At 31.9% G+C, this 24,004-nt stretch overlaps 1 protein-coding gene across 4 annotated transcripts; it reads left to right on the forward strand.

Annotated features, from left to right (window-relative positions):
* The first annotated feature begins 7,048 nt into the window (after positions 1-7,048).
* On the forward strand, positions 7,049-12,285 carry LOC124821120 (weak chloroplast movement under blue light protein (DUF827)). Of its 4 annotated transcripts, none has more exons than XM_088091401.1 (3): positions 7,049-7,370; positions 8,479-8,706; positions 10,290-12,285. In XM_088091401.1, exons 2-3 carry the CDS (start codon positions 8,530-8,532, stop codon positions 12,072-12,074), a joined length of 1,962 nt encoding a protein of 653 aa, XP_087947527.1. In that variant the 5' UTR covers positions 7,049-7,370; positions 8,479-8,529; the 3' UTR covers positions 12,075-12,285. The 4 variants fall into 4 exon arrangements, with proteins under 4 accessions (XP_087947527.1, XP_087947526.1, XP_087947525.1 ...); XM_088091400.1 differs by having other exon boundaries at positions 8,492-8,706; XM_088091399.1 differs by having other exon boundaries at positions 7,049-7,365.
* The last annotated feature ends 11,719 nt before the right edge of the window (positions 12,286-24,004 follow it).

Raw genomic sequence — 24,004 nt, forward strand, 5'->3', positions numbered from 1 at the left:
GCATGTGAGCCATTCTTTCTCCAAATAACCACATCTCTCATTCCTTCCACCTTCAATTACTATCATTAGTAAATTTGACCTTGCTTTTCTTCGTTGTATCAAAGTTGATCAGCCATTCTCTACGACACATCATATAGTTTGAACAACCAAAATCTAGGTACCACAAGTTAGTCTGACATGAAGAGTTTTCTGCAGAAGTGGTTACCATCAAAGTTAGTGGTTCTGAATTCGAATCTTCTTGTGCAATGTACGCCTCTTTCCCTTGATATTTCTTCTGTTTACTTTTATCAACATAACATTCATAAGCGAAATGACCATATTTGTGACAATTAAAGCATTCAATACTTCTTTTTTCCTTCTTTTGATATCCCTTCTCTAACCTTCCACTCCTCTCAACTGACACATGTTTGTCGTCTTAATCATCCTTGCCTTTATCAGCCTTCCAACCCCCTTTTGAACGCTTCCCTTTCCACTTCTTGTGCTTCTTTTTCTCATCATTCTTGGAATGATGTACTTTTAGTGCTTGTTCCTCATTCTTGATTGTTTTTCTATCCAATAACCTCATTTCATGCGCTTCTAACGAGCTTTGTAACTCTTCAATCTTCATCTTTAAAAGATATCTCGATTCTTCTATCGCGACCATAATATAATCAAACTTCTGTTAAAGTACTCACCAACCTTATCATTTTCTTCCATCTACAGTAACTCGTATTGCCTCCTCAAAGTTTGGAGTTTAACCTTTTTTATCTTCTCCCCTCCTGCATGACATCGAACCAGGATATTCCAGGCATCCCTTACAGTAATCGCGTTCTGGATTTTCTCGAAGTGACTGTCATCAACACATTGATGAATGATAAATAATGTCTTCTTGTCTCTCTTCCTGAATGCAACTTTCTGGTCTTCTGAGGCGCCAAGATCAAGCTCTAGTCCGTTGCCTTCAACAACATCACTTACATCTTGAAATTTGAACAACACTCTCATCTGTGTGCTCCACCTAGTCCAATTCTTCTCTGTGAGTATTGGAAGATTGGTCGTTGACATATCACTTCCCGCCATTCCGCAGACACGCAAACTTTTTATCAAGAATCCAAGTCTTGATACCAACTTTCTCCTTTGCTCCAACCACTGATCAGTGACAGTTGTCTTGTCTTAAGGTCAACTAACATCATTTGTAGGGAGGTTCAACACACATATACACATAGATCTCAACACTAGTAAGATATTGTTCGCTTTGGGCCAAGCCCTTACGAATTTGCTTTTGGTACCACTCCAAAAGGTCTCTTACTAATGGAAGTATCTTATCTGTATATAAACCCATGTCCATCTCTTATTTTATCCGTGTTATATTATATTAATTTAAGATTGGTTCATGTAATTTAAAGTATAACTTTGATATACAGATTCTAATGTGATGATTATTAGAATATAAGGTATTAAAGTTATAGGGATTATTTTAGATTTATTAAAATTAATCTCTCTCTTCTCACTTCAATAAAGGGTATTTTGGTATTTTATTAAAGTTGATTAAATATCATAAAGAGGAAAAAGGTTTTACGATGGTTGACAGGTTAAGTTTCTAAAAAGAGAGAAAGACAGGTTACGTTCTCTAAAAAGAAAAGAAACTGTGACTTTGACAGAGAAAAACATCCTTGACAATTTCTATATCATAAAGAAAGCATTAAAAAGGAGTAAGAGAAGGGAGAACATTTGACAGGAAGGAACTATACAATGAATCCAGGTAAGTTCTTTTCTACTGTCTATGCGAGAATAGTGAGTATCATGAAAATTCAAGATCATGTGTGTTTTTCATTTAATTGAAAATGAAAGAATTGCTAACAAGTGGTATGAGAGCCAGGTTTTGAATTTTATGATTCTCCATTAATGGTAATTTTCTCAATTTTGTGAAACCCTAATTTTTTGAATTATAAAATTTAGGGATTTTAATTTTCAAATGTTTAATTATTTTTATTGGCATGAAAGAAAATTAGATTCACTGTAAATCTCAAAGCCGCAAGTTTTTTGAAATTTTGATTGTTGCGCACGTCACAATAAAGCAATTTTTTACTGTTGCATGATTGTTTTCAAATTCACTATAATGTGAATTTCATTCACCTGGGAAGCCGCAATTTTTTTTTACGTTTTTATTCATTGTTGCATTAAAGCAACTTTAATGTTGCACATCTTCAGCAGCATAATTCCATTTTGGAAGCATTTTTATAGTTGCAGTGCGAAATTCCATTTTGGAAGCAAATTTTATTGTTGCAGTACTGTTCTCACAGTAAAGTATTTTACTGTTGTGCTTATGTTAAATTTTTAACATTGTTGTGCATTGAATGGAAATTAAATGTGAATTAAAAGTTTGAAGGTTTCAAATGCTTTTAACCATCTACTAACATGCATGGTATAATTTTTTTTATGAATTATATGTAATTATTTATTAATCTTGGATGAAGGAAATTAAATTAAGTTAAATTTCGGGTGAGTTATAATTCTAATCAAAATTAAAAGTTTTAGCAATTTCGCTGTTCTTTTAAATTGCTCATGTTATTTGAAAATTATTCATAATATAAAGGATGTTAAATTATGAATATATATAGTAATTAGTCATTGATATAAGGATGTTATGGATTACCCAAAGGTGAACCATTGTTTAGAATCGATGACATTAAAGTGAGACATTTCATGTACTTAGTAAATATGTTTGTATATCCAAAGATAGCATACATATAAACTTACGTATGATTGATTGTTTATTAAAGTATATATGGAATTTGTCAGTTTAAGAATCACCCAAAGGTGAACTTAAATGAATGACTTAAATGATTACCTATCAGTTTAAGTGTCACCCAAAGGTGAACTTGAATGTATGACTAGTGTAGTAATTTGAATCCATTAATTTTATCAAAGCATTAATGTATGAGCTTGTGTATTATTTCCAGCTTACATGAATTTATCCGATTTGAGTAACTATGTGGTCAAGTTTAATGGGCTTAATTATATTGATTGGTAAGAACAAATTCAGTTCCAACTGGGTGTGTTAGACTTGGATATGGCAATTATGATGGATGAAATGCCCGCAGCCATTACAGAGACCAATACAAGTGATGAAAAGTCTCTTTATGAAGCTTGGCATAGGTCTAACAGGTTGTCACTAAACTTGATGCACATGTCTATGGCATAAAATGTAAAGTCTTATATGCCTAAAACGGAAAGCGCAAAGGAATTCATGAAAATGATCAAGGAGTACTCACAATCAGACATAACTGACAAGTTTATTATGGGAACTCTTATGAGTGAGCTGACTACTAAAAAGTTTGACTGGTCGCACCCCATACATGACCATGTAACTAGAATGGCTAATATAGCAGCAAGATTGAAGTCAATGGGAATGGAGGTGAATGAGTCTTTTTTAGTACAGTTTATCATGAACTTTCTTCCTCCTGAATTTGTCCAGTTCCAAGTGAACTACAACACTCTTAAAGATAAATGGAACTTTTAAGAAATCAAAGCCATGTTGGTACAAGAGGAAGGGAGATTGAAGAAAATGAAAGATCATTTTATCCATCTCACAACTCATGAAGGTGTTAGTTTCAGTAAAGCCAAATCAGGAAAGAAGAACAAGAAGGACAAAGCCCCAATGAAAGTGAATAAGGGAAATATCCAGAAGGACCAAAAATGTTTCTTTTGCAAGAAAGTAGGTCACTTCAAGAAAGATTGTCCGAAAAGAAAATCTTGGTTCGAAAAGAAAATATTTTTTATGTTTATGTAAGTTTTGAAGTAAATATAATTGAAGTGCCTAATAATACCTGGTGGTTGGATTCTGGAGCTACCACTTATGTTTCTAATATTATGCAGAGATTCCTTTCAATCCAGCCCATAAAAGGAACTAAAAAGTATTTATATATGGGGAACAAAATGAAGGCACAGATAGAAGGAATTGAGACTTACAGATTGATTCTAGACACTAGTTATTGTCTGAATCTTGAAAAGTGTCTCTATGTTTCTGGTTGTGCTAGGAATTTAATTTCTGTTGCAAAGTTGGATTATTTAGGTTTTAACTTTAAGATTGGAAATGGTATTTTTCATTTGTATAAACTTTCGTACTATTATGGTTCTGGTACATTATTGGATGGTTTATATCATTTAAATCTTGATGTTAATTTTTCTAAATCCCTATTTAATGTTGAACATGTTGTTGATAGAAATTGTGGTGCAGGAAAAAAATGTTCTACTTTCTTATGGCATAAAAGATTGGGTCACAAATCCAAAGAAAGGATGTTGAGGTTAGTGAAAAATGAAATTTTACCTTAATTGGATTTTGATGACTGAGATATATGTATTCATTGTATTAAGGGTAAACAAACAAAACACATATCAAAATATCCCGCCATAAGAAGTAGTCAACTTCTTGAGTTAATACACACTGATATTTGTGGTCCTTTTGACATTAAATCTTGAAGTGGTGAAAAATATTTTATCTCCTTTATTGATGACTTCTTACGTTATTGTTATATATCTATTGCATGAAAAATCTCAATCAGTGAATGTTTTTGAGGTGTTCATAAATGAGGTGGAAAGACAATTAGATAGAATTAAGATAAATATATGTTTCGATAATAGTGTCAAATAAATGGTATCAGCTGCAATGTTATAAAAGTATGAGAATTCTCAGTTACATCTTTAAGTAACTCTTTCTAGATGTCTATGGGAATATTAGTGCATCATAGTGTGAAAAAAATGCACATCACACATCACTAGATACCATCAAATTTTGCAACTTGATCACTTCTTTTTTTCTTAAATGACTTCAAAATTCATTCTAAAGTCTTGTAAAGATCATTCTCTTGATGTCCATCTATATTCCATAATGCATAATTTCAAACAGAATTGAAAGTAAGACTGACCTTGCCATCTGCAGTGAATCCTTTAAGAAACTTCATCAGAAGAAATCCTTGCATAAGGACCAAAATTATGAAAGCAAGAATCCAATTAGCAGTGAATGATAAAACTATACTAGCTATGATTGTTGATAAGTTTTGCACAATCAGGGCTAATGTGTCACCAACTAGACTCTTCACTGTTGAAGCATCAGTAGACACTTATTTTTCATCATAAATTAAAACATTTAAATATTCATTTATTCCATAAAAAAGTGTTCCATCACTAAAATTTATTCCAAAAAGAAAACATTACAAAAAATTACTCAAAATATACTTTTAACTCAAAATACTTTTGAATTGCAGAGAGATAACTCGTATCAAGCAATACGAAATTTTATACCCAACAAAAGAAAATGAAACAATATAAATCAAAACTTTTTTTTTTCTTAATATTTTTATCCCTCCCATCCAAAATTGAATGAGTCAGATTGAAAATTTCAACTTATCAATTCTTTTTCTCCAATCAACTTAAACTATCAAATTAGTGGACTAAAGATGAGACGAGAATAGACCATTCCAGTGACATTTTTTTAAAATTAAAAATATTAAAAATATTAAATTTTTATACTATATTCTTCTAAAAATATAAATATGCAAAACTTAAATCATTAATACTTATAAATTAAGTTTTAATTATTAATTATAATAGAATAATTTAATATTAAATATAACAATTATTTTAATTGATTTATTTAAAATATTAATTAATTAATTAAAAGCTTAAAAATTATTTATATAACTTAATATTTATTTATTTATATATAAATACATTTTAAAGAGAAGTAAAAAAACATTTGAAGAACCAATCCATCAACCTGCCCTTTGATAAGACATATTACAAATTCTAACCCGTTTAGTCAGCCGGTCTAACCCGTTTTAAACCTACCAAACAGGTTAAATTATCCCATATACTCACATTAATATTTATACTCGCTAGTGAGATAAAATTAGGTTGTGCGTATAATTTTACTCAAAAATTATTTTTATTTGATTTTTACATATCCATGGGAGTGCATAAAAAATATTCAAGGAAGGGTAAAAATCAATTGTCTTTTTTCAAATATTTTAAATGTTGAATAAGTTAACATCTAGATACAAGTGGTGGTAATTAAAATATGCTATTGTGAATACTTCAAAACAAAGTCATTCTCTAAATATATTAAAATATACTATTATTGATTTCAAAAGGCCTTCAGTCTCGTATAGGACAATTCAACACAAATAACTACAATAAATACTAATAACTTCATTCTATAAACTAAATAGTTAACATACATTATTACCCTAGCGTAATCTTTTTTTTAAGTTTCACTTTTTACTAGTAACTTTTTATGTTAATAAATTTTAACATTTGCATGATTTATTTTCTGATGATATATAGTATTTTAAAGCATAAAAAGAGAGAGTTTTGTTCTTCTCTTCACATGTGACAAAACAAAAGCAATTTAAGGAAAAGAAAAGGGAAAGGAAAAACCATAATAACAAAATAATGGGACATAGTAATTAATTCTAGAGGACATGCTCATGATGAAAAGAAGATGGGGAGAAAGAAACAACAATAATAAAGGAAGTGTGAATAAAGCATATAGGGTTCAACGTCCTATAAAATCCAATTGTAGGACAATTTGGCACTATCCAAAACCCTCAAATAGCTTCATCAAGGATGAGAAAGCGATGTATGAATTGTATAATATCATGTTATCATGCAAGATGTCACCTTTCGGCACCCAAAGAACCCTAATTCAAAAAGAATACAAAAACTATAAACTACCCAACAAATGCTTGCAAGTACTTCACCAACAACAACTACCCAATAACCCTAGTCACACACAAATGTGATGTTGAGGTTAAAAAATTAAACTTTACGACATTTACATGTGTAAGAATTTGCGGTTTTATTTGATCGATTTTCTTGTACTTTTTTTTCTTTTTTACTTTAATCTATTTTTTCTCTCAATTATTGGAGACAAACTTAGAAAAACAAGGAATGAAAAATAATATAAAAGAATTTGCCTTTTTGCTGTCTAAAACATTTCTTTCTCTGCCATCTCTTTCGTTTTCCTATTGGGGTCATCGTCACCTCAGGGTGTTTTCTTGGACGGTGCTACCGATGACGTGGCGAACCCTCGCGGCATGCCTTAAGGACATGAGGGTCATTTCATGGAAAAGGAGCAAGGGTATACAACGCTCTGAAACGAAAAGGGAGTCTTAAAATGGGAACGAGTGCAGGCGATCCCGTACTCTCATCTCTTTGAACTTGACTACAGCTGAAACAAAAATTTGTCTCGAACAGCTTTCGGATTTTTCAAACCCACCCATCACTTTCTCTCTCTAATAACGTTCTCTTTCTCTCTCTGGAGAGATTCAATATCGGAGCTTTTGATTAGAAATTTTGAGAGTCAGCTTTGTTAAGAGGTCTTGGAAGGTGAGGTGCTATTTCTTCTCTTTTTTTTTTTTTTTTTTTTGCTTTTCTTTTGTGAATTTCGCTTGGGATTTAGTGAAGGTGAAAGCTTTGATGGTTTTGCGATTTTGGGTTTTGTTGGATTGTTTGGAGAGGCCGGTTTCGGTTTTTCGTTTGTTTTTGTCGTTCGTCGCTTTTTTGCTTCGTTGGCTGTTGTTTCAATTCATGCTCTGTTTGCGGCATTTTATGATGTTTTTCTGTCGTTTTCGGGTCGTTTTGACCTACTTCAGGGCCTTTTTAATTGCAATGTTATCCACTCTGCCGTGTAGTTTGGACAAAATTCTATTCATGTTTTGGTGAATAAATTTTCAATAATTGTGGTCTTTTTTTTTTATTCTGAAGGGGGTTGTTTGGACTGGAAAACCCTTTGAAAAAAAAAATAGATTGTGGAATTTTAAGTGTTTTGTTAGTATTTTTTTGCATGTAAAGTTTGTATTGTCTGAAATCTTTGCTTTCTTTTTGGAGGCCTATTTGCACTGCAGAAAGGTCCTTGACTCCTCAATTTATTATGGTTTTGTGAATGGGCTCTTAACACACATTGTGTAATATTCTTGATTTTTTGGTTTTGTTTATACTTATGCATTGAGGGGGTTGTAGTGTGGATACAAGTTGGTTGTTGATTGAAGAGTATGTTGTTTTTTGAATGTTCTTATTCGATGGAGCGGGGAGGTATTCTGGAATCTTGTAGGCTGTTGGAGTTTAATCCAGAATAAGTTATTGATAGTGACAGTTCAAAACTCAAGTATTTTTTGAGAGAGAATCTTACTGTTTCAATATATCCAAGTGCCGGTTGTATTAGTGATTTTAGGGTTCTATCATGTCTCTTGATTCTTGACACTGCACAAAAATAAGTTTTTACTTTTTCCACTTGGTTGGAGAATGATCCTGTGTCCATCACAAAGTCACTGTGATCGATTTTTGGCATATGGAGTTTTGCTCCTTTAACTTGGTTTTGTAGTGGTCTTCTTTTGTCTGTGTGACTAGAAATTCTTCTAATATGGAGTTCTGTATATTTGTCTTTTATAATTTACCAGTTCATGATGATGGTTGTTTATAATTTTAATATCTTTCTACTAGTTGTTTGCAACAGGTTGGCTTCAAACTACTTAATATTTATTATAAGATACAATGGTAGCGAAAATTCGGCAAAGTGCTACTGAGTCTCCTAATCCAAAACCTGAGGTTGGAGAGATTGACACCAGCCCACCTTTTCAGTCTGTTAAAGATGCTGTCTCTCTATTTGGTGAAGGTGCTTTCTCGGGTGAAAAACCAATTATTAAGAAGGCAAAACCTTATTCTGCTGAGGTAATTGTCGTTTTGTACTAGTATGTGTTCTCTACCACAACCATGTTACACCGGAATATTCACGATGTAGCATAAACATTTTATAACTCTTTAATTGATAAAAAGAGAAAAAAAAAAAAGCTTTATGACAGATTGTCTATATGCATTTGATGGAGCAGATACTTACCCAGTTTGCTTAATAAAAGTTTTACTCTATTTTATCGTCCTGAGTTTCTCTCCATTGTGCCAGGAGGCACTTCACTGTATAACAATGCCAGACTAGTTGTCCTTATTATATTAGGACTTGCAAGATGCAGTCTCAATTTTATTGAGCAACTCTGGAAATTTTCTCTGCGGTGATAAAACTAGAACGTAAAAAGTCATAGAACCTAGGGAAACCTTTATGACCAGAGGCCCCAAAACCATACTCATATCATGCTTAACACTCTATTTCTTACCCTTACGCACAGACGCATCCTCAAATCCTTCATCTCCTTCTATCAGTTCCTCATCATTCTGTAATGCTGTGGCTTGATAGAATGAACATTGTGAATGTGTAAACGATCACTTTGGTCCCTAAATTTGTAGGGTGCAGTAACATTAGTCCCTGAACTGAATGAAATTAGAAGAAAGTTATTGAAAGTGTAATCGGCAATCAAATTTGTTCAAAATTCAAAAAGTTGTGCTATTAAAGTGATAATATTAAATATATTTAAGGACTAAAACGAACTTAAATAGTTAAATTTAGGGTCTTAGTTAACATCCCAAGGACGTATTAAACATTTTCTTTCAGGACTAAGTATGGAAGTTCCTACCACTTTCAGGGACCGAGGTGGTTGTTTACCCCATTCTCAATACTCTTCATGGTGTCATCCTTATGGTCATTGGTCTAACAGTAGACTTTCAAAATCTAGAATATATAAGTCATTGGATTTCCCCTTTTCTCATTACTTTTTCCCCTGAAAAATGAAGACCCTGTGCTTCGTTTTACAAATTGATCCTTTTGTTTTGAGAGTGCTAATACCTTTTGGTTTTAACCGCTTTGAGTTTCCTGATAGCATTTTCAATAGTTTTAGATTTTATTAAAACTATTATAATTCTCAGCTTGACTACATAAATGGTTTGGAGAATAATTCAGGTTCCTAAAATGGTCTTTTTCTACTCAAAATTGTGTGCACGTGTGGGAATCGCAAACAAGAATTACAGGTGTCTCAGCAGTGTTAATTATATTAAAATTACATTGTTATAAGTTGTTTTTGTTCAGTTTTCTTAAAGATCTGAATACAGGAAGATTTTTGTGTTCATCTTTTAAGAAGGAATCTCTTGTGCACGCATGAATTGGCACAAGTTTCAACATACTCAAGGGCAACATTACATTCTCCATAAAACATTATGCAAATCTATATCCACCATTTTATATAATCAATTACAATAGTAATCTGTTTTAATTGTACACCACTTTGTTCTAGTAACACCAGCTGATCTAACTTCTGACCACTAGATTAGGTTATCCATTAATAATTTTATATTTTCTTCTATCAAGATAGATTTCATTGTACTCTGTCTTTTTCAATTTGCAATTTACAAGTTTGTTCTTTCACTAGAGAGTATTGGCCAAGGAGACACAACTACATGTAGCCCAAAAAGAGCTGAACAAGTTAAGGGAACAGGTAAAGAATGCTGAAACTACCAAGGTTCAAGCTCTTGTGGAGCTTGAAAGGGCGAAAAGAACAGTTGAGGATCTGACACAGAAGATGAAAGTTATTGGTGATTCTAGGGAGTTAGCGATCAAGACAACCGAAGCTGCAAAGAGTCAGGCAAAACAACTTGCAGAAGAAAAGTATGGTATCCCTGACGTAACAGGTGGTGCTTGGAAGGAAGAATTAGATTCTGCAGTAAAAAGGTATGCATCTGTCATGACAGAACTTGATGCAGCAAAGCAAGTATTGAGCAAGACTCGACAAGAGTATGATTCATCCTTGGATGCAAAAAAGTCTGCTTTCAAGCGAGCAGCAGAAGCTGAAGATGGATTGAAGGAAAACACAGAAAGAGCATCTGAGCTTTCTAAAGAAATTTCATCTGTAAAGGAATCAATTGAGCAAGCAAAGCTTGCATCTATTGTGGCACAGCAACAGCAAGCAATGATTTTGGCTGAGAAAGATGTTCTAAGACAATCGTATAAAGCTACCCTGGAACAATCTGAAAAGCAATTGCTTGCTTTAAAGAAGGAATTCAGTCCTGAGCTTTCCAAGAATCTTGAAATGCAGCTAGAGGAGAGAATGAGTGAAATTGGGGCTCTTCAAAAGGAAATGGAAAATAAAAGGATGTCGGACTTGGACTCTGTTAAAAGTGTCACTTTGGAGCTTGATGATGCTAAGGAGTCACTGCAGAAAGTAGCAGATGAAGAAAGCTCTCTTAAAAGCTTAGTGGAATCTCTCAAGGTGGAACTGGAGAATGTAAAGAAAGAACATTCTGAGTTGAAGGAGAAGGAATCTGAAACTGAATCCATTGTTGGGAACCTGCACGTCAAGCTCCGCAAAAGCAAGTCCGAGCTTGAAGCCTGCATGTCAGAAGAATCTAAAGTTAGAGGTGTATCTGAGGAAATGATCTTGACACTTAGCCAGCTGACATCTGAAACTGAAAATGCAAGGCGGGAAGCAGAAGATATGAAGAAAAAAACAGAAGAATTGAAGAAGGAAGCTGAAGTTACTGGACTTGCATTAGCAGAAGCAGAGAGAAAGCTTAAAGTGGCACTGGAAGAAGCAGAAGCAGCAAAAGCAGCCGAGAAAAGAGCTCTTGACCAGATTACAGTGTTAACTGAAAGAACTACTGCTGCTCGTGCATCCACATCTGAATCTGATGCTGTGATTACAATCTCAAAAGATGAGTTTGATTCACTAAGCCATAAAGTTGAGGAGTCTGACAAATTAGCAGACATGAAAGTGGCTGCTGCCATGGCACAGGTTGAAGCTGTGAAGGCTAGTGAAAATGAGGCTCTCAAAAAGTTAGAGACAACTCAGAAGGAAATTGAGGATATAAAGACTGCAACACAAGAGGCCCTGAAAAAGGCCGAAATGGCTGAAGCAGCAAAAAGGGCAGTGGAGAGTGAGCTCCGAAGATGGCGTGAGAGGGAGCAAAAGAAGGCTGCAGAAGCTGCATCCCGAATTTTGGCTGAGACACAGGTGTCAACAGAATCATCACCTCAGCACTACAGGATTCAAAAGCAGAATCATCCTCATACAACTGCAGAGGTGAGGAAGTTTGAAAAGGAGAAGGTTTCAGTTTCAAAAAAAGCCCTCTTGCCTAATATTAGCGGCATCTTCCATAGGAAGAAAAACCAGGTTGAGGGTGGCTCTCCTTCTTATCTGCCTGGTGAGAACCCTCTATGAAATATGTAATGTGCAGCAGTTTGTGCAGCTCTTGAATTTGAGAGAAACATTTATTTGTGTGTAGTTGAGGAATTTGATCAGATTTTGTTGTTGTAGTCTGTTTGAAGGAAAGGATTGTGTAGTGTTTATAGTTTGGTGATAACTTTGGAGATGCATAATGTAAATGGGACCAAAGTAAGATTAAAATCTATTGCTTTTTTTCTTCTGTTAATACTAAGCTTTCATGTCTGGTAGTTTGAACTATATTTGAAGTAAAGTATTGTGTAATGTGAATAGTTTGGTTACCATTCTAGGAAATGCATAATGCAAATACTTAATTTCATTTTGGTTCATAAGAAAAACTTTTTAAATGTGTCTCTGTGCATACTAAAATACAATGTCAAGGTAGTGAAAAGATACAACACGAAAATCATGGTGAATTTAATGCACTCTTCAATTTTCCATAAGGAGTAAAACTTCAACAGCATCACCTTCTCTAACTTGTCATAAATAACTCAAACTACAAAGCAAAGCTACTTCTGACCTAACCTTTTTCCATTTGTAGGCAACCTGCACCACTTAGCATTAACTACTCAATTTTGTATATAACACATCAATTTTCTTTAATTTCTCTACCACTCTACAAAGATCTCACCCTCTTTGTAAATGGAGTAATTAGACCACCCACTACCACAAAGTCTTGAGAAAAAGTTGTATCATCCTAATCAAAATCTAAGAAACTAAAGGGTGTTTTATGATCACTTTTTTTTATTAGATCATTTCCATTATTGTAAGTAATAATAGAATAGAAGTTGAACCACATAAATTCTTATGTCTTGTACTATTTTATTATGGTTTAGTTTTCCGTTTGTTTTCAAAGTCAGTCAATAAAAAAATCGATGTTAATATGGTTTATTAACATAGTTATTATAAATTTCAATAATTTAGCAAAACTAAAATATAAATAAAACATTTTTACAACATTTTTGCATGACAAATATAATATTATACAGATTCTATCTCTTAAAAACGATTAACGAAGTTACCAGGAAATTGTGCTTTAGTATCCAAATCATAGTTTGGACAAAAATAACTAAAGATACATTTTTTAGTTCAACTAAGATTTAATAAAGGTTTAAAAGCAACCTGTCCAATTTTTCTGAGTAATATGTTCAATTTATTGATTGATATATTGAATGTTTAGCTATAGGAATATTAAACCAGCAAGCTCTGATAATGAAAAATGCTTTATTAAAAACATAAAGTTTGCAATGATCTTGACATTTGGAAGAGATTATACATGTTCAACTAATATGAAAGTTAAAGATGTAAAATGTGAAGATCATTGTGACTGTGACATTTTATGGTGCCACCTTTATTATGCTTAAACAAACGACTGGAATATCTATATTAGATATTGTTATTTATCTTTTTATTATTCAATAATTATATTGAAATATATTATCCTTTAGTCTATATATTTTAATTTGTTACATTTTCTTATTAATATCTCATTAATAAACATGTATGATAAATGAAAATAGAGATAACAATGCATATTAACTCACATCGTTTTGGTCCATCTCATATTTGCTCGTAAAAGATGAGTTAAGACTAGCTCGTTCCAGATAAAAATTGCGAATTTATTTTATTTGCTCGTTCCACACAATGATTAGTTCACAGGTAAACAAAATCTTAAAGAAAAAAGACATTAATCTGCGCGAACTGAAGGTTATATAGGATGAACTTAAGTTAATAATTAAGTTAAAATACTTAATTTGTCTTGTATTTTTTATATAGTTAATCTATTCTGCATTGTCATCCTAAATGAAAATAAATAAAATATAATTTTACCTCCTAAAAGTTAATTTTTTTTTGTATAACACTAAAATGTATCAAATTCAATTTTGTTTAAAATTGTAATAAACAGTCGACTAACTTGACAAATAAAATTAAACATATAAAATACTCTTCACTTTAATCTCTCTAAAATATGTTTAATCATTTTGAAATACAATATTTCAATTTTTATCCCTTGAAATTGAAACTAAAAAAAGTTATTTACAATTGAAAATGTTTCAATCAGTATTCAAAAATAGGACCAACTTTCTGTTTGTTAAAAGAATGTAGAAATTCTAAGACATATGGAAATGATATTGTAATATTCAAATGGTCAATTCAATGTGGCTTAAATATTCGAATATTTTAATGTTAAAAGTTCAATGTATAAATAGAAATTTTAAGACGAATTTCATTATTTCAAGTTATATTATTTCTTTAAAAATAGTTTTCTCCATAGTTTTTATTTCTCTCTAAGTGTTCTACCTGCTAGATCATTTGTTTAAAGATCAAAGGGTGTCAAAGTGATTATTGCGACAAGATCTTCTAGTCTAACCAAACAATTATTATAAATGAGTAAATTAGTTTCTACTCTTTTTCTTTAGTTTTCATGTTTTCTATTACATGTGAGCAGTTTTTCAAGCATGTGTCATCTAAGTTTTCCTTTAGGTTCTCTACTGATCATTAGTTCTAATCACGTACCTTGATTATGATTTCATGGTTTGTAGGTATAGATAGAACTCTTTGAGTCGAGGAAACTCTTTAGGATCATTCAGTCATTTAATCGGTAAGGGAAGCCAAATAACTCTTTTATATTATGTTAATGTTTTGACAATCTGAATTGGTAAGTTAGATTTTAGCTCGTGGAGTTTTATTGTGTTGTGGTACTTGATATTGGAAGATTATTGCAATGAATGCTTGTTGTATATTGGCAATTTTGATCACTTGAGCTACTGTAATTGAGGTTGTAATTGGTTAAGAATTGTTGTTTAATCTTGAAGTAGTGGAAGGTGAAAATTTTGGCTAGTCTTGGGTCTAATTTGGGGTTTTAATATGTGATTTTCTTGATGAGTGGTTTCAGAGAGAAACTTGACATTTGGGATTGGTTTTTAGGCCATTTAAGACTTGCGTAACTTTTTAAGTTCAACAAATTCGGATGTGAATTGTTTAGAATCTGGTATAGGTTCTTAGATAACCAAAAAGACGATGTTGAATGAAGAAGTAGTAATTGAGTTCAATTATAGACATGTTTTATGTTAAATAAGGGGTTTTGATAAGTGAGATTTTGATATAAGGGTTGGATTGAGAATTGGGAATTGAGATTTAAAGTATGTTTTTAGGGTATTAAGGACTTGTTTAAAGGTTGAATTTACCAAATTGTGATAAGGAATGAGCATAATTGAATTATGGGCTTTGAAAGGGGTGTTTTAGTTTGAATGAGATAGAAATTTATAGAAGGACAATACTTATAGAGTTTAAATGGAGTCATAAACACTTTGATGAGTTCAATTAAGGCCTGAAATACCAAATGGGAGGTGTAGTGTTGAATGTGGAAGTGTGGAAGTTAGAAAAAAATTTAAGGTTGGTAGGCTCAAATTTCGCAGAATTGTTATTCTGTAGTCTAGCTGAGCAAGTATATTCGTTGATCGAGTAAAACCAAATTTAACTAAGCAAATGTAGGCGTTGAGCGATCATAATCCATTGTTTTGTATTCAAATGTAGGCGTTGAGTGAGTTGAGCGAGCAAAATCTGGTGGCTAAACGAGAATGACAAATTTTTAACTAAGTTTTCCTATATCTCTTGTGATGCTTTTAATGATTGTGATTGTGTGAATGATGAAACTATGATTTGTTTATAACATGATTTAGGCTTATTTTAAGTGGTTTAAATGGATTTAATGTATTGAATTGGAGGATTGTTTTGTTTGATGAATACTAAACATTGTATAAGTATTTTTGTATGGATTTAAGTATGAGGTGAAAAGGATTCCATAAGGTAGAAAAACCATTTTTACAATGGACTATGGATGAAAATAGGATGACACAATATGATGTTAAGGCCAGAAATATAATTTTATCTGCATTAACCCTTGATGATTTCTTCAAAGTTTCTGTTTATGAAAGTGGTAAGGAAATGTGAGAATTTTTAAGAGTCACTTATGATAAAGTCACAGATGTGGTTAAGTTGACATTGTTTGATTCAAACTCTACATCAAACTCCTCATGCTCAAACGATTCAAATGAGCAAGAAAATTTATGCTTAATGGCCAACAATGAATCATCTAGAAACCAACACTTGAAGAAAAAGAAGGACAATCAAGGCTCACCATCAAGCTTCAAATTTTATAGATGTGGTGAAAGAGGCCATATAAAACCCGATTGTTCAAACAACAAGAGAAATGAAGAAAGAAAGGAAAAGAAAAGTCATAAAAAGAAGAATGTCTACATTGCTTGAAATGATAATAATTCAAGTAGCTCAAGTGATTCTGTTGAAGAAGCAAACTTGTGTTTGACAGCTAATGTTGATGACACTGCAAGTCAAGTAAGTTTCTCTAGCCTTGACACTAGTGAATTTGATGTACAAAAGGATTTTCTTGAATTACTTGATGAATCTGAAAAATTGGATGCTGCTCATAAAAATTTGAAAAATGAATTTAAAGATTTGAAAATTAAATATGAGAAAGCATTAGATGAGGAAGTTATTTTAAGAAATAAAATCTGTAATTTAGAAATGAAAGAGTCTGCAAATGTTGAAAATCCTGTTGAATGTCTTTCATGTAAGAGTCACATGCTTGATATTGATATTCTAGAAAATCTTCTTGAAGTGACAACCTCAAATAATAATGTTAAAACACCTATATTTGTTAAAAAAATTATAAAAACAAAGTGTGCATAAAAAGAAGAATCAATTTAGAAGAACTCGTAGGGTATGTGTTGAAAAAGGAACTGTTGTTATAGGAACCCAAATGTTGTCACATGTTTTTACTGTATGAAAAAGGGGCACACTTTTAACAAATGTAGAATTAAACATTTTGATGTTCCAAATGGAAAATATGCTTGGATTCCTAATATAAAGTAATTTGTCTCTAACCTCAAAGGACCCAAATGATATTATGGGGACCGACACTCTATTGTTTTTGTTTTGCTGGTTGAATTCTCAAAAGGAAAAGAAACCTCTATGGTATCCTGGTAATTTTTAAGAGCTTTGAAAATAATTTATGAATGTTAGATGTGTCTTAGGTTGAAAATTTGGCCTAAATTTGTGTTTTTCGAAAATTAACGTAAAAAATCGATTACCAAGGGATGATAATCGATTATCAAGGTCATTTTCATTCTAACGTACAAATTTAGCTCGCAAATAATCGATTATTTAAAGTGATAATCGACTATCTTAAGTTAAAACATAAAAAAAAAACTTTTTTTAAAATTTGTTTGGGGAATCTGTTTTTTATTTTAAGGGGAATATTACTTTTAGGAGAGTAATTTTTAATGAATTAAAAGGATCTAAATTCTTCTTGATTTAATTAATTTAGGGAGAAATTTTTTATTGACATCTTCAACCTCTTGATTGTCCTCCAACCTCTTCTTTTTAAGTCTTAATTGTATTTCTTGATTAAAGTTGAATTTCCATTTTGTAATTCATGATGTATTTTGCTCTTTTATGTTATGAAAATTTAAATTTTATTCTGTTTTAAAAGAAATGCATCTATTCTTTTGTTGAGGGAGAGAACCATTTGAGGGAGAATTTTTATTAATGATCTTTTTGCTTATGATAAAAAGGGGAGAAATTTTTATTGACAAATTATGTCATTATCTTGTGATAAATGGTACCTATTTGAGGGGAAGATATATCAGTTTGTTTGATATCTTGTTATTTATCTCTATTTTAGATCAATTAATATTTTTCCCTTATAATATTTGAATTGCATCTGGTACTCAACAATTTTATAATATTTGAATTGCATTCTTTTATTGAGGGGGAACAACACTTAAGGGGGAGTCTTTATCTTTACTTTTTGCTTATGATAAAAAAGGGGGAGAAAACTTCTAACTAGTGTAGTTATTACTAACATGTTGTATGTTTGTAAGTTTGAAATCTGTGCAGAAACTTAGAGATGCTTTTAAACAAGAGATTTTTTATCATAAAAAAGGGGATATTGTTACCAATGAGGAGCATTGGTGTCTTGAAGATATTATGGTTTTTGATGATGCTACAAGATGAAGAACTTGAAGACTTTTGTTGTACTTATTTTAAAAGCATTTTATAGAATTAATTGTATATGAATTACTTTGTTGATGTAATAACACTTAGAAGTTTTCTTGTTTAGAGAGTCTTTGCGCAGATAATCAATTATTTGGTATGATAATCGATTATCACGAGCCTGTTTGGAAAAGAGTTGCTCGCGCAAATAATCGATTATTGCTTAGGATGATCGATTATTCTAGTCTGAGTGAGTATTGCCCAAGTCGCGCAAATAATCGATTATTCCTCAGATAATCGATTATCACTTTTTGAAAATCCCATAACAGACACAAATAATCAATTATCACTTATGATAATAGATTATCACTAGCAGTTGGGAGATGTCTTTTCAAGTTCTGACCCTGCACAAACCTGGGCTTATAAATAGAGGTCTTCACAGCTCTTAGAAAGTAACTTTTCATTTTGAGAGTATTAGAGTTGTGTGCCTAAGGGAAGCTGTCTGTGAGTGAAAAGGGATCTATGCCATTTGAGAATACAGTGCGTCTAAGGAAGTTCTCAAGTGATACTTCTTGCTCTTGTCAAGTCTTGTGAATAGGAGAAGCTCGCGCTTTGTGTGTCAAAGGTCGGAGCGGTTCTCTTCAAGTTGGCAGAGTTGTTACTTCCGGTTCGTTTGTCGAACGGTTCATTTGTCGAAGGAAGTCTCTTCTAGTTCGTTCGTCAAAGGAAGGTTTTGTTGTTCTAAATTTCTATTCACTTTCATTGTATCCGTGAAACTGTTTTTAGTGAAATAGTTAATCATTATTCATAGTGATTAACAACTGGACGTAAAATCTTTTGATTCGAACCAGGATAAAATTTCTGTGTTGATTTTCTTGAACTCTATACTCTCTACACTTTTAGCATACCAACTGTTTGATAAAAGTTCTCTAAGAAAATCAAGATTTTTAAACGGACTTTTTTATCTTGTTTATTGATCGCTACACGCTTAACGCTCTTTGATCACTTTTTCTACTCCGATGTGCAACTCACTAGTACCAACATTTTCACCACATGGGGCAGGTCCCTCATGAGTCTGACATCAATAGATATATCTGATGGTTGGAGTTTAAGGTTGATGAGATTATTTCTGTATTGCTATTGATCTATATTATGAATGTGATATTATTGTTTTAAAATATTTGTATGTTCTTTTGGTACTTTAACTTACCATTTTGTCTTTGTCTATTCGTATGTGTGCTTGTCTTCTCTAGTGAGCAAGAGTCAGGTAGTGGCAGAATTGAAGCTTAGAGTAAGGTGTTTTGTTGTTCCCTCTTGATTTGTAAAGTTTATACTACACCAAAACGGTGTAGTATATCTTCTTGTAATGAAGGACAATGTATATAGATATATCTTGCTATAACATATTATTTTAAATAATTATAATATCACTTATATCACTAGTACAAAAACAATGCATAATATCACGCGTTCAACGTCTAACCACTGAATAACCAACGTTAAAAATGAGTGGTGACATTTTTGTAAACAAATGCAATTATTAAACGTCGTTTAGAATTGTAATTCGACGTAAAAGGATATAAAACGTCGAATGACTTTTAAATTCGACGTCAAAAGGTTAGTAGTGAATTCAATAAAAATTTGAGCGGGAGATTGAAAATTCATTCACTTTTCTTAGCGCGCGATACCCTCTTCTCTTCTCAAACTTTTCTCGAACGAAGTTTGACAAGCATCACATGTAATATTTCTTTTATTTGATACAAATGGATGTTAATTAATTACTTTATGTATGATTTTTATTTGTTTTAACTTTATTACGATGAACCCACCTTTTGAAGGTTAGTTTTCGTTTTAAAGAACTTATTTGTCGAACTTGTTTGTTATTTTTTTTTGTTGAACTTGTTTGTTGTTGTTGTTTAGTTGAACTTGTTTGTTGTTGTTTGATTGAACTTGTTTGTTGTTGGTTATTATTGTTTGGTGTTGATACTACACTACATGTTCATAGTTCATGCTTTATAAAATACCAAAAACTGAAATTTGTTGTTTTTTGTTTTTCAGGTCTCGTAGAATTGTAAAAAATGATCACAATTAATTAAAATAACAAAAAAAAAATTATTAACGTCAAATATTGACAAAATTCGACCTTAAGTTAACGTCGTATATTAACAAATTAACGTCGAATTTTTTAAATTCGACGTAAATTTAACGTCTCCTGATATGGCGTCGTTTGTGAATTCTCGTTAAAAGCCCAAAATATTTGACATTGTAAGTGATTTGTACTAGTGTATATCTTTTCTTGAATAAATTGATATTGTGTTTTATTAAAAATGTAATATATCCTATAATAGTTAAATATTATGAAAATGGGAATATTTAAGACATTTTTCCAACCTAATAGAAATACTTTGATGCATTCTAAATTTACACGACAACAAAATAAACAAAACTTTTTTTAGGGATAAAAACATGTTGTCATAAATGTTTTTAATACTTCTAACTTTTTTTCATTCAATAGTTTACTTATTAAAAAGAGTAAGTAACTAAGATCAAAGTAGACACGTTTTATTTTTAAAGGGATAAAAAGGTCATTATATTTTAACAAAAATAAAACAAAATCATATTTTATCGCAAACAAATAAACAATTAAAATTTATAAGAGTCATTTACATTATAAGAGCATGAATATTAATATATTATATTAATTACATGATCTTGTACTATTTTGTGGATATAAGTGAACAAAATAACATTGTAAAATAATAATAATATCATCTTTTAATGAAAAAATTAAATGAATTGAATTGAAAAAAAAGTTTAAATATTTAATAAAATTTTAATTAAAATATTCAAATTTAACGATGACATGATTTTAAAACTTAATTAACACTCTAATCATTATACATATATTTGTGTAGGTTAATTGTGGCAGAATAATAAATATTATATTAAATATGCAATTAATTACTTTGATATTTTGATTCATTTATGGTTTACTTTTTTAAAGTTTTGCAGAAGAAAATGGAAGTTCCAATTTCTGCGACTCCAAACGACACAAGATTTTGAAAATCTTATCCTACAGTTTTTCGTTCTCTTTCGGTTTCTTTAATCATTTCAAACAAGCCGTTAACATATTAAATTTTTAAGGAATTCAAATATAATAATAAAATAATGGCACCCACCCTCACCAATCACCAAATATATAATTACTTATAAACATTTAATTATATAGATTTGACTTGCAACAGCAAATAGGAGCCGTGGATGAAAATAATAAATGTCCAATTTAATCCTAGAACTATATTTCTTTGTGATATTATTTCTTAAAACTTTAATTCGTTAAATTAAGAAATTAATTAAATTTATGAAATTAATTACTTTTGTTAATTCTAAGTTATAACAATACCATACTTTGAAAATTAAATTAAAATAATTTATTTTAAAATTTAATTAGACAATATCATATTATTTTGGATTTTAAATAAAAATTGATGATAATTTTTGATGGGGTAAAGAAAGTCTTATTTAATCAATAGAAAGGGTAAGTTTGAATTCATCATAATTTATTATTAAACCACTTTTAAAATTGTCAGACCTCATTTAAAACGCATCCAAAAATCCTCTGAACGGACGCCATCTGTCAAGCGAAGAGGATTCGAAAATCAGATAGTGGAAGGCAGGTATCGGCAAATGAGCGGACGCTCGTTTTGACGTGGGAAGCAAAACTTGATTTTCAGAAAATTCACGTCACACTCTCTGCATGCACCATTCATCCCCAAACTCTGAAAATCTCATTTCTCCTCCTTCTCACTAAAAGCTCTCCCTTCTCTCTACGAAACCTCACCCTTTCTCTTCTCCGATCTTCGTTCAGGCACTGTAGAAGCACTTCCGACGTCAAGAGCTTCAGTTTGAACCGATCGGTTTCGAGTTCTGAACTGGTAAGTTCTTCTTCTCCTTTAGTCGTTCATGCAAACCAAGTTCTGGTTGCATGAGTTCATAGTCTAGTTCTTAACCATTTTGGTCTGTTGTTGGTTTAGTTTGAAGAATTGTTGAGTGTTGAGGGTAGAAGGAATTGTAGTCAGGCGAACCGTATTCTGTCTCTAGGAACGTTCGTTCACGCTCAGAGGTAAGGGAAGCTTATCTAATTTAATTTGTATGTTGTTGTATTGCATGAACGTTCGTTGAGTTGCTAAATTAAAATGAAGCATGATTGTTGAGATGTTTGACTATATGAAATATGATGGTTGCTATGTTCTGGTGTATGAAGTATATGAAATTTACTATGATATGAATGTATGAAATTATGAAGATATATGGTGAGAATTGAATTGAGATAAATGATTTCTAAGTATGAAATTTCCCCTATGAAAGAATACGTTCGTCACTGAACGGTCCTTGACTGTTCGGGTTTTTCTAGTGAACTTGGTTGGAATTGGATTCTTTCATTTGGGAAGAATCCTAGTTGAAGACGAGCATCTTCGTTTCGTAATATTGTGCATGAGCGTTCGGCCAAGCATAGTTGTTTCTTGGTATTCGGTTATAAACTTAAGTATATATATATATATATATATATATATATATATATATATATATATATATATATATTTGTATATTTTCGTTTGTTCTTAAGTTAAGTATTTATAAGCGTACGGTTTAATCATGTGAATTCTTTTAAGTATTATTCTTTGAAGTGTCCATATTCATTGGTTTCAGCCTAGAGTCTTAGCACTTGGCATGGTCTTTGAGGTTCGGTTTGAGCTCTCAAGAATCAGTTCATTTAATTGGCTCACCTTGTAAGTAATGTTCGTTCTAGTCGTTCTTGTGATATATAGTTGTACTTGGTTTCTTTCTCAATCCGACAGTAACCCTCTCGGTCTTAATCTATTCTGGAACTGGAGACCTCTCTATCTCGTTCCAAGTGTTCGTTCTCATTCTGAGTTAGGATTGAACGTTCGGTATCTGTTGTCCTTAATAATTTTTGTACAAAGATGAAATTGAAATGATTGATAATGAAAGATGAAATTGAGATGATTGATAATGAAAGATGAAATTGAGATATTGATAATGAAAGATGAAATTGAGATGATTGATAATGAAAGATGAAGAGAATATGATATGGATGAAATGTTTTGGATTATGGACGAACGTTCCGGGGAGGAATGACTCATGAATGTATATTGGATTTAGTAAAGTATGAATGTGGGCATGCTAAGCTGGCGGTTCATCCTGATGTTCCGTGATTACTCGTCCTCACGTAGAGAAGGGTAAGTCATGTGTGGGAACGGCAGGAGGTCCTAGTCCTTATGGTTAATTTGGACAGATAGGACTAACCTCGGGTGATAGCTGTTGAGGGTATCCCAGTTACTATATCACTCGGGTGCAGGAACGTCGTAGCTACACAGATTTCATACAGTCCGGACAGTCAGTCTAGTCTTAGGCTTTTGCATGAACGAATGATTAATTATCTTATTTGGTTGATTGTGTGAAATATATGTTTATACATGAATTAAATTACATAAGCTTACCCTGTGTTTCCTGTCTTATTTATGTTTGTACGTCCGGTTGTCCTTTTGTTGCAATGATCATCCGTGTGGATGTGAGCAGAAGGAGACGAGTTGCTAGAAGAGGCACTGGAGGAAGAAAACCTAGTCGAAGTAGAAATTAGGACCGAACAGTAGAACGTTCGGTTAGTAGTTTCGTATGATAGTAAGGTGATCGTTCGATCACTTTCTTCTTTTGTTTTTCCTTGACCGTTCGATATAGACTTTTGTAAACGGTTCGGTCAAGATTGCTTATCTTGTATAATTTAAATTTGTAACTCTTTTTGTAAGGTCGTTCGGCCAGTACATTATCTTTTAATGTAAGACTGAGCTGTAATATTACTAAATGTGATTATTCTATTATATAGTTTTAGA

The sequence above is a fragment of the Vigna umbellata genome, chromosome 5 (genome assembly GCF_029865625.1).
Source record: "Vigna umbellata cultivar VRB3 chromosome 5, Vumbellata_1.0, whole genome shotgun sequence".
Classification (NCBI taxonomy): Eukaryota; Viridiplantae; Streptophyta; class Magnoliopsida; order Fabales; family Fabaceae; genus Vigna; species Vigna umbellata.